This window comes from Diuraphis noxia, unplaced genomic scaffold, assembly GCF_037042655.1.
Source record: "Diuraphis noxia isolate RWA-SAM2 unplaced genomic scaffold, SU_Dnox_SAM2 contig0002, whole genome shotgun sequence".
NCBI classification, from domain to species: domain Eukaryota; kingdom Metazoa; phylum Arthropoda; class Insecta; order Hemiptera; family Aphididae; genus Diuraphis; species Diuraphis noxia.
Window position 1 is genome coordinate 58,747,676 of NW_028301712.1, and position 16,534 is coordinate 58,764,209.

The 16,534-nt window shown below is 31.5% G+C and overlaps 1 protein-coding gene across 6 annotated transcripts in view; it reads left to right on the forward strand.

Moving 5' to 3' along the window:
- The window catches only part of LOC107164101 (transcription factor CP2 like gemini), a 104,439-nt gene extending 89,294 nt beyond the window's left edge, over positions 1–15,145 (forward strand). Inside the window, exons 8-15 of one of the 6 annotated variants that reach the window (XM_089218587.1) lie at positions 4,238–4,332; positions 4,915–4,971; positions 5,904–6,002; positions 9,763–9,942; positions 10,051–10,241; positions 10,945–11,158; positions 12,625–12,689; positions 13,215–15,145. In XM_089218587.1, the coding sequence (XP_089074713.1) occupies positions 4,238–4,332; positions 4,915–4,971; positions 5,904–6,002; positions 9,763–9,942; positions 10,051–10,241; positions 10,945–11,158; positions 12,625–12,689; positions 13,215–13,347 (1,034 nt within the window). In that variant the 3' untranslated portion in view covers positions 13,348–15,145. Of the gene's footprint in view, positions 1–4,237; positions 4,333–4,914; positions 4,972–5,903; positions 6,003–9,762; positions 9,943–10,050; positions 10,242–10,944; positions 11,205–12,624; positions 12,690–13,214 lie in introns of those variants that run through there. The other 5 variants (XM_089218592.1, XM_089218588.1, XM_089218589.1 and 2 more) reach the window with 5 other exon arrangements.
- The last annotated feature ends 1,389 nt before the right edge of the window (positions 15,146–16,534 follow it).

The following is a 16,534-nucleotide window of genomic DNA, read 5'->3' on the forward strand; positions in this document are numbered from 1 at the left end:
TATCATTGCGTATAATATGTATAAAAGATTTCTATTTGAAATCTTCGGTTGAATGATGCAACGAATATGTGTCACGTGTGTATATTATATTATTATGTAGGTACTAGGTATCTGGATGTTTATGTAGTGTCTGTGGTTCAACTCCCTTTATTTGTACAACTTGTATTTTTTAAAACTCTACTGTATTGACCTTTTAAGCCTTATATTAATTGTTCTTTCCCTTAAAAGAGTCTTGTATATATATTTCCATCTGTTCTTATACGGTGGACAGCGTAAAGCTGCGCATACAAAAATACAACTTCCCTATTCCGTTTCCGTCGGTGCAGCCGGAGAAAAAAAATCGTATCTATCCGTATTTGTCACACACAGAATCCGAAAATGGTCACACATCGCTGCGTTGTGTACGTGAACTGCAATCCGTCGGTGGATTACGTGCAATCGGAATGTCGTTTTACACGCACATAATGTACCATTACTATTACTTGAAAAAAAAAAATATGTGAAAAAATCAGATAAATTAATTCCGACGACTGCGTACCGCCTCTTTCGCCAGGGATATCTATGCAGCTAGATTCCATTGTATTCGTTTGTATCGATCCGTAGATTATCCAATTATTATAATTTATGTAATATATTATAATAAACATGCGCATAGTACACTTTTTCGTATAAAATTATCGTCTCTCCCATAATAACGTCAGAATTAAATATGTATAGTTAATTAAGATTAAAAGTGGGGGATGTCGTTTATAATACATAAAGAATCTGAAGTCTAAATCTCCTTGTACCTACATAATAATATACATATACATATACAAGTCAGCCGCGTTTTAATTACGTCACTTTTTTCCTCTATATATATTATACCTATATTTATATATTATTATCTTAATGTGATATTTTTTCCATCTGTGTTCCCGCAACGACCAATAATTATTATTCTAATGGATTCTGATGTCAAACAGTGTAGCGTTGTCGGGTCTGCGCGTAGTCAAGCTTAAAAACACACGAAAATATATTACCTCCGTTCTAAGGTCAACATCGATCGGTGAACCTTATATAATATAATAATTTATAAAAACGAAAAAAAAATATTATGTATAAATGTATCCCGTGATGTGAAATACGACCGACCAAAATAAATTAAATAACACCGGCGAAGAAGCATTTCCCTAATTGACGTTATCGGTTTGCTATCTTCAATTTGGGTTTTTTTTCAGAAAACTCGTCACGATGTATTTTTCGTAAGTAAAAAAAATCGCGTGCGCACCTAAAATCTACATTGTTCTCTTTGGATGATATTTATAGTTTTTGTCCACGACACTTACGGAAACTGAAAAACAAAAACTCAACAACAATGGCCTACTGTGTTTTCGAGATCGTAAATTTTTTCATCCTCCTGTATCACGTGAGCGTGTACGAATGTCCCATTGTTTCGCATTTTTCTTCGGATTGTTGTTCTCGTTTATTTTATTTTCATTTATTTTTTTTTTACACATATATGTTTTTAGTTATAGTTTATTGTATTTTCAAAATTCACCTCGGCCGCGTTTTATCGGTAAATGTACTTATTTATTATAATCTTTTGTAGTAGGTATTATACTGGTCCGTATATGAGTCGGACCTGTCATCCTGACATCGTGTATTCTTATATCTAAAATTAAAGCATAAATATTGTGCATATACATAACTTTAATAAATATATTTGTATATTTATAAACAGCTCTAGTCACAAGCACGTTATTTCTCTAAGATATCATTTTTATAATGAAACGCGTAACGTCGTAACTCGTAATTAACCGGCATAAATTCGCACGGTCCCGAAAATAAAGAGGGTGGGGAAGATAATAAGTATGCGTATAATCATAATCGTCAGAACTCAATTATTTATAGTAATAACGCGTTTAAACTGGTTACTATACAGCCGCGATCTGTTCGGGTCTATATTAAACCATACCAAGATAACCCTTAGGTTGTGCGGAGGCTGTACTAATATTTCAATGCATTGGGTGTAAGAAAATGTTTTTTTTTCTTTGACATGGGGGAGGGGTTATCACTGTTTCGCTCCGAGGAAATCGTGAACATTGGACTCTCTCTAGTAGCCTGTAATTATAATTATTATTATTTCCATTTTAGACACACACGTACACTGACCCAAATCGTATACAAATAAGGATTATAGTTCGATCCAGTATTAATAATAATGCGGGCGCACACGACAAGGAACGGATGGTTGTCAGTTGGAGGTGAAAGAGACGAGGGGGCTATAGCGTTTAAAAAGATTTACATTTTATGTGTATTATATTATATATGTATACCCTCTGCACGTATATAATTTTTTTTTGGTTTTACTAATTTATGTAAATTCGCCCTTCACAAATATAATACGTCTATCTAGTATAAAATTAAGTCATGAGTGTCTAAAATACTTGCATATAGTGTGTACGCGTGTGTTTATACTCTATAATACCATTAAAAAATAGTATACGCAACATTGCTTTTAGATGATGTCTCAAAAATTCGCAAAAAAAAACACCAAAAACTCTATATAATACACATTAAACAAAAAAAAAAAACAATATAATACATAAAAATATGTGCTGTTTAAGCGGGATTTTGTTTCGAGACATCTATTCTGTCAGATACCTATATATTATACAATATGCAAATCCACCGGTTGGTGAACGTGACGTGTCGTTTCTCATTAGGTATTATAATTGGATATCGGCCAGCTCGTTTAAGCGCATCATCGTCCATATTATAGTGAATCTCATTTGTTTTCCGTCGCCATCGTACATGATAATATATAATATTGTATTCGTTTATCTCGTGATAATGATATGTGCATTATATGATCTTCCTCTCTCTATTTATTTGTGTTATTTCCTGAAATCATTTCGACCACCGCGTTACCAAGTAACACGTCCAAAAATATTGTTATGATATTATTATAATCGCATATTTTCAATGCGTTTAGATTCTATATAAATATATCATATAAATACATAAACGACACGTCTTCATATCTCCAGGTCGGTTATGTGTATTTTTTGGCTTTAATTGTGTGCTGACTGATTGACTGACCTGCGTATAATTTATTATATTGGTACTTTGGAGAGGGGGCTGGTTGGTTCCCGAAAAATAACAGTTTTTGATTTCTGGTTAGTCGGCGTTCTTGCACTGCATAAATACTGCACATTGCCTTGGTACGAAACGCGTGGGTGGGTATATGTAGGTGTATATATATACATATACTAATACAACGCGTGTCGGCGGGACCGGAAAAACCTGATAACGAACGCTGCACTGACCCATTTGTTCTTTAACCGAGTGCGGCGGTGCACTGTACACCAATGCAGACGTAAGGAGCAAAGGCCACTGGCTATATATATTATACAATCAGGTTCCTCTTCCTCTACACACACTCATAAAATATATATATTTACCCGCGTAAGTAGATGCTACTCGTCGTCGTAGCGTATAATATACATATTATATAGATACCATATAAATAGTCGGTAGTAGCGTCGGGACCTGTTATTGAAATCAAGTTATATTATATCTTTGACGTATAGCTATAGTTACTATTGTAGTACTGCTATTATTATTATTATACGAGCGCCACTTCATTCATAAAAATCGAAACCGCCTCCGACGATATTGTGCAGCGCCACGGTGCGATATCCAATCCACTTCTCCGTGCAACATCTCATCACGCAGCTTCTGCTATATAGGTAGTATAGCGATAATATAATATTATGTATACAGAAGGTGTACCCGTTACACTCGTTTCACGCCGACGCTGCTAGGTGTACAATTTTTTTAAAATAATTCACGTTCTTTGCGTTCGCTGTAAAATTAATTCATTACCAATATTCAATGTATTATTTTCTATGTGTGGTTTGTGTGTGTTTTGCTGCTGGCCAGAACTTAGATGATTACTGTAATTTACCTGAGCTGCGAGAGGAGTTTGCACCATTAAGGATAAATTAAATGACTTGGCGAAGTGCCGAGAAAAAAAAACAAAAAAACATTTTTTTATAAATGCAATTTTATTATATTGAAGCTAATTCTACGCAGATGTTTAAATTTATACAATCGTCTGTTTATATTATATTTCCGCTAATTTTATTATTTTGTTTTTCGTATATAAATTGCATATATAACATATAATATTATAAAACGAATCTTTTTGCAATAATATTAAGTATAATGACGAATTTATTTATTTTTACAGACACGAAAAACAGTGCCGGCTTGGTGGGATGCATCGAAGAAGTATCACACAACGCCATCGCTATTTATTGGAACCCTCTGGAGAGTCCAGCAAAGGTAAGTTTCATGATATTTTTTGATGCACACACACGTACGAGACGCATACACAAGCATGCCGTACATATATAGGAGACAATAATTAAAGAGTAACGAGAACAATTTTATCTGTTCTTTAACCTGTCGTCCGAATTCCTATCCGTCTACGCATTTAATGACCGGTATTTTTTTCTTCTAAGGAAATCGCACCGCGTATTTATCTTTTAATAATGGTAATTAATATCTACATCACGTAGTAGCCACGGAGAAGTGAAACGAAAAGAGATTATTTTATATTATATATATAGTATAATATATTGCTGAACTCCTGGCTTGTGCTAGTCTCAATATCTATGAGAGAGAAAAAAAAACAAATCGCTCGAGGGCCGTTTGTGTGTGTGCTAAACGAGGTTAAAAAACCCATTCGGAGATGCCACACGGCGAGCGATTTTGAAATCGAAATTTACACACAATAATCCGGATTACCCGCGGCTTCAGGTCCAATCAAATATAATCACACGGTGTATTATAAATTATAATATATGCACAAGTTTTTTTTTTTATTAAATATAAATAATATAATTTTTTTTCTTTCTATTTCAGATCAACGTCGCCGTGCAATGTCTGAGTACGGATTTCAGCAGCCAAAAAGGCGTAAAGGTGAGTTTCTGTATATTTTATTACTCAACGCACGCGAGAGCGTTCCCCCTTTTTGAAACGATAATAAAATAAAGAAAAAATAAACTATTAAAAACGAACTCACGCTGTTTTCTTCTCTCTACGGGGGCGGCGGGGAACGTCTTAATTGGAATCTCAGAGGTTTCTTTTTATGCTCGGTCCATTGGATCCCTCGGTCGAACGAAATACGCTATGGTTAAAAAAATGCGATTTCTTTAATAGGCATATATTGTATTGTTATATTCTTAAATCCGTGCCTACTTGAATAGTTATCGCATATAAACAAGTCCAACTGTGTTTTTAAGAATAATTATTAGCGTTACACACTTACACTTAACCGACCACAGTTTTAAATAATAAAACAAAATAAAATATCAAATAATATATTCATGGTATAAACAGTGCTGCGGTGATGTAGATACAACAATATATACAAGCACAAAATCGCATATGCTAATACAAAACTCGACAAGTAATATTGAATCATAAATTAACAGTTACATAATAATAATATTATCATACAATTACACCTAAGATAAATAAGAAGAATAAAGTATTTATTTATAAAATATAATAAATATAAATGAACATAGTAATTATTATTTTCTCTCGAATAAACGCTCTGTTCACGGGATTTACTTTTGCGTCTATCTCGATTTAATTATTGCACAGTCACTACTACCTTGGGCTAATTGGAACGGTATTCGATCTGTATATCTCAAAAACAACTATACATAACTATCAAATGGAATAGTCTTATAAGTCGTAGTTAGGTACGTGTTCAATGCTCACGTATATAATGGTGATTGACACGGGTTTTTGCAATTAATTTAATTATTATCAACCATTTATACAATATATATATATATAATATGTGTATAATTTTAAACCTACGATTTCGAATTTGTTTTCAGGGTTTGCCGCTACACCTGCAAATCGACACCTACGAAGAACCGAGAGATGGACCTGTGTACCACAGGGGATATTGTCAAATCAAAGTTTTCTGTGATAAGGTAAGATTAATTAGATTTTAAATCTTATCTTTTATTTTTATTTATTGGATAAATTTATTGGTCGCTTTAGTGGCGGTTAATCTAACGTAAGAGATGTAACAAAAATACGTAGGTAGATATGCATAATTTTCGCACTGCCATTTCGAATAATATATATACGACTCGAATATACTACTCCGTCACATGCTTTATGGTTGAACACGAACTCGATGGCAGTTATACGACACGTATATATATATTATATATATGTTTATGTTTATGTTTACAAATACAAGCCGCGTATATAACAATATATAAGAATACCTATATAGGTATATATATATTATATCTATTATAATAAGGTTGTGTATGTAATATACTACTCGTATATATATAGTGTGTATGGCATCACACGTAGAAAACTATGCGTCTTGTCTATTAAAACAGTGCTGAAGAGGTCATTTATTTTTTCGTCCCCCAAAAACTCTTCGCTCGTATCTTACCGGTAGATCAGACATGGACGACGACGCAGCTGGAAGGTATATGTGTGTCTTTTTATACACGTATAATATATTTTTTAATTTTTTTTCCAAGTCGTATACATGTACAAATGGTCAGAGGCTTCTAATTTACTGCACGCATCTCCTCTGCGTGTGTGTATAAATATATATGAACGCTACAGTCGGACCACCAAAATTAACAACCTCCGTGTAACGTGTTCTTGTTTTTTAATATTTTGTCCGGAAAAAAACATACCATGTTCTTTCAATCTCTTCGAGATACATATATAGGCAAACATTGCTCAAACTCGTACGAAGAGTGCTGCCAAGCTGGCTGATAACACCGCCGCCCGCTCGGCAGTGTAGTGTCTTGATTTCTTGTCAGTTGTGACCCCCGCAGACAGACAAAGGATGTATTTAAAATGCTATGTATTTATTCGATTCCCGCGGGGTATTAATGTTAGTTTAGAGTAGGAAATAATAATAATAATAATAAAAAACCTTAGAAATAAAAGATAATGTTTCGAGAGATTTCAGAATCAGATTTGAAACAATACCCCGAGACAGCAAATTGTGTTTTTGGTTTTGAAGTTCAGCGCGGTCACAGTTCGCGTGTGCACTTGTCCACAGTAGGTATACTACAATATGAGTACAAATATGACATCTACACAGGTGTTAGGTATATTAATGATTGTTGCAAATGATCACCTGTGCCCCCCGTACCCACGAACTATCGATCCAAGAATTACCGCTGCAGCGGTGTTTCTGACGTGTCCCATACGATACCAGCTTGCAAATAACATAATTATAATATTATTTTTATTTTTCTTAAGTAAAAATGTACCTATATTATATTGTGCGTGTAAGTGAATTCGAGTGCGTATATATTATAATAATTCAAGATTCTATATGTTTTGATCCGATGAAATTAATCTTTGGATTAAATAAAACTTATAAAACTATACATCAAGTCGATATTGCGTTTTCTGTTTCCACGTACGTTTATTATAATGTGTATTATATTCGTATTGATTAGAGATAGGTACTCTTATTATATATTTTTTTCATCGGTAAATTAATGAATTTTCTCGACATTTCGTAAGCACCCATAGGTTTTTTTTTTATCGACCGACGCATTAGAATAAAATAATAAATAAAACTCTTACGGACACATTATTCATCGAGATAGCGTGTTATAAATAATAGGATTCTCTGGGGTGCATTAGCTCCAATAAAAGTCATTAAAATTTAGTTGTAAAGCCATAAAACTAACAGCGGACTCATGTCGAAAGTGTCGGCAGCGGCGTCGTACGAATTTCGGTTTGATTTTTTATGTACATAATTATAATATTATATATGTATATGCAACACAGGTAAACAGCATCGATGTACGTGCTTGCATGTGCCCAGTGCGTGTCCGATTGAAATTAGGTATCAGATTTATCTTGGATCTGCTTCCATAGTTGTATACTAAAATATCCTCGCGTATAGACCACTCGCCACACACACTTGGGCAGTAATGATATTTAAATGTCCGTGTATTTTTATCATTGGTCAATTTTTAAGATTATTTGTCGCTCACCACAACGTTGATGTGTGACACTACACAGCAACCGATGTCATTAATAACGATATAATAATATAATATCAAAAGAGCCGATATAGCAGCCTTGAATTCTATATTAAATTTATATTAGTGAGCTTGCTCGGCTGCTCAGCTATAACTTATAATGAATCCTATAATATGAGATTACAACAATATATTATATATTAGGACGTCCACCTTAATTTTATAGTTACGTAAAAGTGTGACGGTGCGAGAGAGTGTATATATTTTTTTATATAATGAGATCGAAATGAGTAAAATAAATTAAATAAAAATATCAAGACATCGTCGTCCAGCTGCATTCAAGTTAGTGTCCGTCGTATGAAGCGGCAATGGATAATATTTTGAGGAGGCGCTTTTTGACAGAATTCTGTGTGGGTTGTCGTCACTCACGAGGGCTATAGAAACATATAGGTACATTAATAAATAATATTATTATAAATTATAATTATATAATCGTAGTTATACATGATGTATACGCGTATACGCTAGAATAGCAAGAACAAAAAAGCCGTTATTGATCGTGGTATAACATACATGCAGTGATACCTATTATAAGTGTATGTATATATGTATAATTTTTTTTTTTTTAATTACTACACGAGAAAAATATTATACCTACATACTCCCGCGTATAGACGTAACGAATAGTAGAGGTATACCTATCATACATATATAATATTATAATGTAGTGAAAACATAAATAGCATGTTATTTATCGATGTCGAAAAAAATAAAAATAAAATAAAGTTCAATTTATAATTGTGAGCTACAGTTAAAAGATTGTTGTACGTAGTAATAGCCTGCGCGACTAATAAATTTGAACGCATGACAGGGTATAATATTTTCAAATCGCCTCGGTATGTACCTATATATAATGGTATTATACCTGTATACGTATATAATAATATACAATACGTTCTCGCTGCTTCAGTCGCCCGAGTACAAAGATACCTATAATATGTATATGGTATATACCATATACATATATTACATTATATAGTTTCTACGTGTGTATTTAGAGAAAACAAATCATAAATTATGATATTCATGTTACGCCATCAGAGTTTTCCTTGCGCGACAGTTGCGAGTACCTCTATGTGTAAAAAAAAAAATACTTTCCCGATTAATAAAATTATACTATAGATACATCCGTTTGTTATAAGAAAAAAAACCGCATAAATTGAATGGTAAAAAAAAATCGTTTAATTACGGTTTTATTGATTTACTAGCATACACCAGCCGGCAGACAGTTTATGATTTACTGACCGTGGAAAAAAAATAGTTGGTATATATTATTATATAATCGTTTAAATTACCCGGCGGTGTACTCGGAACGTGTAATCTTTTTTTATTTGAGGATTTATAACGCCTGGACCCACTGAGGTTCCCAGAATATATAATAATAAATCCCATTATAACGCATTAATAATAATAAAAATTGTAGATATATACATAAATGGCTTTCGTATACGATGTATAATATATATTATATTATGTGAAATTACTGGGTTTGCGACAAATTAATGACTGCACAAATTTCGGCGATTTCGAAATGTTACTGTCTAATATTATAATTGGACGATCCAAAAAATCGTATATCACGTTATAAAATTTTATTGTATGCATTTTTTGCGTTTTCTTTTATTAACGACCGTTACCATTTTGTTTTTAGGGAGCCGAAAGGAAGACCAGAGACGAAGAGCGGAGGGCGGCCAAACGTAAAATGACTGCCACGGGTCGCAAGAAGATTGACGAACTCTATCATCCGCCGTGCGAGCGGTCCGAATTCTATTCGATGAGCGACCTGAACAAACCGCCGGTGCTGTTCTCACCCGCCGAAGACATTGACAAGGTAAATATTTTAAGGGCCCTGTGTTTTTAATAAAGGACAATATGATTTAAAATAAACTAAATATTCCCTAAAATATCAATATTAACGATACGTTTCTTATCATTTCAGCTGACGTCGATGGAACTCCAGGGATTCTATGGGCACGACACGGATACGTCCAGCCTATCGAACGGCGAACCCGGTTCGATGAAGCACTCGTCGCCTTTCCTGTTACACTCTGGCGTGGCCAACAAGCCAGCTGGTACGGCGACCACGCAGACGCTCAAATTCCACAATCACTTCCCGCCGGATACGCACAAGTGAGTTTAACGACGCATATTACGATCAATACTTCCCAATTATTTCAATAACAGTAATAGTAAAATTATTAATATATTATGAGAACCCTTGAGGTATGTGTATAATACAACATATAGTGTATAGAAATGGATGGAGCCGGTCAACTTATTAAACCGAGATCCCATCTCCAACACACATTGCTTTGGGGTCGATCAAAGATAATCACCACATTTGATGTTAATAGTTCCATCTGTTGATATATGCTAAGCCAGGGGTCGAGACTTAAAGATTTGCGTGTTCGTTCAAAATAAATTGTTCAGTAACTTACGCCTGGATTTCAAATTTAAAAAAAAAAAAATGTTTATTTTCTTTTTTTTTATTGATAACCTGCACATATTTTATACTTTAATTGATATTTAAATTTAATCATAAGAAAGATCTATCGGAATAGATGAACGAACCGATCTTTTAATATTTGGTGTAATGTAAAAATTATTTAATACATATTTAATAAACAATTTTAAACCTTCTTTGCGCATTAAGTCCCGAACCTTGGTACTATTTAATGATACTATACACATGACTAAAATATTATCTGTATAATCAATTAATATCTCCCCTGCAGTTTTATTTTATCCTAACCATAATATATTATAATATACTCTTGCGAACGTTTGGTTGCGTATTCATTTATATATATGAGACATGTTTTTTACACATCAGCATATCTTATTACAACAGCGAGAAGAAAGAAGTGCTGGACCAGAGTGGACTGACCACGGATGGTACAGTGTTCTCGAGTCCGCCCAACAAGCGAACGAAGCTGCAGGTGCCGCCTATCAACGAGCGAGTGATGCTGTACGTGCGGCAGGACGCCGAGGACGTGTACACGCCCCTGCACGTCATACCGCCAACGACCCAGGGATTATTGAATGCTGTAAGCACAGACTTCATTTATTATTGAAGTACTTATTGACAAACAAGTATAAATTCTCTATTATTTTTTTTTTTTAATATATACTTATATTATATAATATATTCTGTACACGTATATTATTTTATAATCGTTTTAAATTTTAATTACATTTTTTAATCGAGAAAATATCCGTGCTGCTTTTGGATGATATTATTCTGTGCTCGTCGCAATTGCCGCACCTCCTTCCGTAGTTTTCCCGCTGTCAGCCTTACTCCTTTCCTACTGATTCATCTCCAACGATAATGGCGTTGTACGTTGTTATTCTCGCTGCACCTGTTTGGATCAATGTTCGCTCATCCAACATAACTCATCACTATACGTTGTCATCTAACAAAACAATTTTCGCTTTCTTATATATCTTTTATTTATCGATTTGTACTCTATATTATACCAATTTATTAATATTGCATCATAATGTCATTTTCCAAAACACTTTTATGCGTGTCTCCAACATCCCAAAGGCAGAGCGACTACAATTATTTCCATCTGAGAATCATGATATAAATAATTAAAATTAAAATGATTTCTTCAATTTATTTATTTCTTAAGCAGAAAATGTCATCATTCTTTTCATGTAACGCTGGACCCTATTTCTATTCATTGCGCTCAACACACAGTTCACCATATCCTATGCAACTGCTAAACATATTTGTCACTAAAAAATGATAACAATCCTTTTTAATTTTTTCTTATATATTCGTGAAGCTTTATTAGATTTATCATTTATTTATATTATATTATAAACTTAATTTCTTACAAACCAAAAATTTAATCACGCTTTATTTTATTGTTCGTTAAAATATTTTACTTATTCATTAACCTTCTAATATTATTATTATTTAATCACAATTTCACAAAACCACAATGTGTATTGAAAGCTGTAGGTGATATTTTTCATCGCTTGGAAGTCGGAATAGTCAAACGTTTTCGTTAAAATCATCACTTAACTTTTATAATAAACTAGAGCTTAGAAATACACATTTTTGTGCTCAATGTTTTAGTCAAAATCTCGCACCGGACTCTAAACACAATAACTATTACTTCTAGAGCATTGAAATAACCATAATGATAATATATTCTCATGATATGTCATATTGCTTGTTTTTTTTAATGCAGCATGGCTTATTCTCGGATATTTTCACCTTCTTTCTGGTAAGTGGTACATCTTTTTATCTCTTAAGTATGTTCTTACCCGCTTTGCATGGCTACTAACATAATTTTCCAGTGATCCTTTTTCGTCCAAACCATCACGATTATTTTTATATAATATACAGATTTAAATTTTCAAATCAAAATATAACTTAAAATTGAAAAATTAAGGGAAAAAAAATACTAGAGATGTTTGTCCATTTTTACTTTTTACTTTTTTTTAACTTAGGAGTATATATATACTCCATGTTAATTTTTATTTCCCATTATTTTTCCAGATTGAGGCTAAGTACAAAATTTCTGCTTCCAGCATTAGTAACATGTATCGAAAAAACAAAAAAGGGTAAGTGGAAATGTTTGATTTTTTTTATAAGTTCTATTTAAATGCTTTCCAATTTTTAAAGATACTGGGTTGACATTGACAGACCTATTTGCTTTCCTGAAAATATATTTTATTATTTAACAATTCATAACACCGCTTTAGCAACTAATTTACTTTTGAGTTTATAAAGCTCTTGTCTACCTATATTATGTGAAAATAACCAAATTTAAAATAATTACTGAAATTTGGGTCTATAGAAGAGCATCCTCAAAAAAGAACCAATAGGTTTACCTTTATATACTCAGTTTTTGAAATGCTGTGTTCAGACTAATGTTCAAAAATTCCATCATGTTAATTGGCTAAGTAATTCAGATGAATTTCTGTTAATGCTCATATTATATCTATCATAAAATTGCATTTAAATACCTAATCAAACACATGTATTATTAATTATTTTATTATAATTCCTAACTAATATTATATTCAAATATTAGTTTTAAAACTTGATGATATTCCTTGTTTTGATTATTAATTTTTTTTTTACAGGATTACGGCCAAAATTGATAATGATATGCTCAAATATTATTGTAATGAAGATTCATTTTTATTGGAAGTCAGACACGCTGAAGATAATGAGAACATGCTTGATATTATACTGATTGAATTTATGGATCACTAACAATTAATCAAATTGTTTTTAAAATGAAGAAAAAACTTAAAAATTCCTATCAATTTACCAAGCTATACTCATTTCTTTACTCTATTACATATTTTGTTTAAGAAATACGCGAAATTATTCAAGTCGATTTTGTTAATATTATATAGTTTTAATTAAAATAGTATTAGATCTTAATAGAACAGTGTACATAATTATAATATTATAGACTATACTTACTTTTAATTGCCATATGAACATCCATGACTTTATATTTATTGTACTTAAGTGTTGGATTCATGACACTATTATATGACAAAAGTTCTGAAATTTTGCGCACGCCTAATGCTCAGTCAATTTATTTTTAATTTTTTTAATGAAACAGTATTTTAGAGATTTATTTAATTGGTCTAATAAATTAAGTTTATACATAAGTAAATACTTTTATATGTAAACATATATTTTTATTAAGTAGTGATTACTATTTTGCAGCCATCAAAAATTAATTTAATGTGATATACAAGAATAGTTATAAATAGTTATAAACTTATTTAACTTTTGGATTGTATTATAGCATTATGTATTTAAATTTGATAAATATGATTTACAAATTTTGACTGTAAAGTATTCAAGACAAACTTTTGCTCAATTTTTATTTGAGGAACAATTTAGTTTTAAATCATTATGACAATACATTTTATCAATATCGTTTAATCGTTTATATATTTGCTCATACAACATTGTCAATGGTATATCTTTATGTTTTGTTTATTTTTTTTTTTTTTTTATCGAGGGACGAGGATACTATTATTATTATAAGTAAACGTAGATCAAAACATATTTTGCCATGTTACTTCGAAATTAATATTTTCAAAACGTTTTTTGTACTTCTCTTTTTTTTTTGTAAATACATTTATTTTAATTATTATAAAACAAAATATATTAATGTAGAGTTAATTAGTTTTATGTACTTAAAAGTATTATGTTTTGTTTTTTATTTATCTATTGTATTTATAAGTTCAAGTTAATTCGTGTTATATTTTAACTTTACCCAAATTTATATAAAATAATTTTATTAAATGTAAATAATATAAAATGTAACGTAAAACATTCCAGTTAACTTTGAATTGTTGCTCTATTTTTTAGTAAAACGATAAATTTCTTGCCATTTATGTTTAATTTTATTGTTTTCAATTAATACAAAATGTATCTATCTTGAGATCTGTTAGGTAATAATGTAAAGTGGTCTAAACATCTGAAATTGCCAATATTAGTATCATTTATAGTAACTTTGATCTCATGTTGCTGGTTGTTCAACATAAGGTGTTTTTTTTTTTTTTTTTTTTTTTATCAAAATTAATTTTTAAAATTATTAAAGTATTTAGTTAGTATTGAATTAATTAAGGCTAATCCCAGTACGCATGACAATTTTTTGTGCAATTTTTAAGCTACAAATATTTCTATTATTCAATAAAATTATTTACAAATGTAGCCCATACAGAGTGCCATTTTTATTTATTTTTTTATCCCGAATGATTACCTATATGATTTTAAAAGACACATATGTTGCCACTTATTAAACCAACACAGTTCATTATTGTAATGATCATACTATTTATTTTTATTTTTATTTTTATTTTTTTTTTTTTGTCGATACTGCCAATACTGAATAGTAATTGAATAACATGTTTATTATTATCTTAACCATATGATTGTCAGTAATATATATATATATATATATATTTATGATATAATTATAATATATTTGTATGTTCAAGTGTTTGTCGCCTTTTATGGTCAATAAAATGGCATTTTTGCAATACTTTTGAAATTATAATTTTAGTTTTGAATTGTCAAAATTAATTGTCGTTATGTTAAACATTGTATGTTGATTGCAAAATTTTAGTTTAAAGTCCAATTATTCTTTGGTATTTTATATATAATATATATATATATTTATATAATTCATTTGGGTTATTTATTTATTCCCACACTTATACTGATACAGTGCTGTAAGTTACAAACTACTGGTTGGTACTGGGGCTGTAACCTAACCTCCAGGCTGTTGTTTATATAAACAGTGAGCAGAAAGCCAAACATTTTGATTACAACTTTTTCCTTAAATTATTAATTTACAGTAAAATATCTTGACAGCCATCATATTATGACTTCATATCATTTATAGTACTGATTTTGTATTACAATTTAAGAATGGTGGTGCAAAAATAAATTGACAGAAATCATTGGTTTTTTTAATAGGTCACAAGTTGAATACGATTAAACTTGCTATTATTAAAATGTTATATATATCTTTTCAAAGAAAAATTAGTATCGGACTCATCTACAGATACCGATTTTGTGGAATCGACTACATTGTTCATGTTGGCAGTGTTGTAAAGAACTGAACACAACCGAAAAAACTCATCAAGAGGGTCTAAACTTTGTAGCCGACATGATTTCAAAAACATATGTTTCATCGAGTACCCAGCAAACTCAAGCTGTACCACCTGCACCCCACAGAAGTGGGCATGATACGCTACTCTCAAACCCGAGAGAAAATCCCTCATATGCCGAAGCCGAAGCAAATACACCACCATCCGATCAACTTCTCCAAATCGTTACAAGTTTCCTTAACGAGCTAAAATTAATCCAAAACCCCCTCCTAGCTGCTCTAACATCCCTAATAAATAAGTTTCCACTCCTTAATTAACACACGTATCACATATCTAAAACGAGGTCGTGGGGACGACCTCCAACGCTAAGCCCTAAGCCACTTCTCAACATCCAAATCTTCACTCTACGACTTCAGTTAGGTACTTATAGTTATACTATTGTAAATATGTAAATATCAGAATATTGTTGCAATCTTAAAATCACCAATTGCTAATATTATCCTTAGTACTTAAAAAAAAAATTTTTAATTATCATGTTATAATGTTAAAACTATTACTATTAAAACTGTCAAATATTCTTAGATTTAGATAGCCTTAGGCTAGGAATGTCTTACGTTTAAAATAAAAAAAAAAAAAAACCAAGTACCCAGAGTAACTATACCTTTTTTTAACTCAGGTCCATCATAACTCAAGCCTCAAGGTGGTATTACATAGTAAATCGAGAGATATTTTCGATTTTAATTGTCTGAGCGAGCGAGTGACCACACAAATGTATAATATGAAAATACCATAAATTTCCTAACTAAATTCCTTATCAT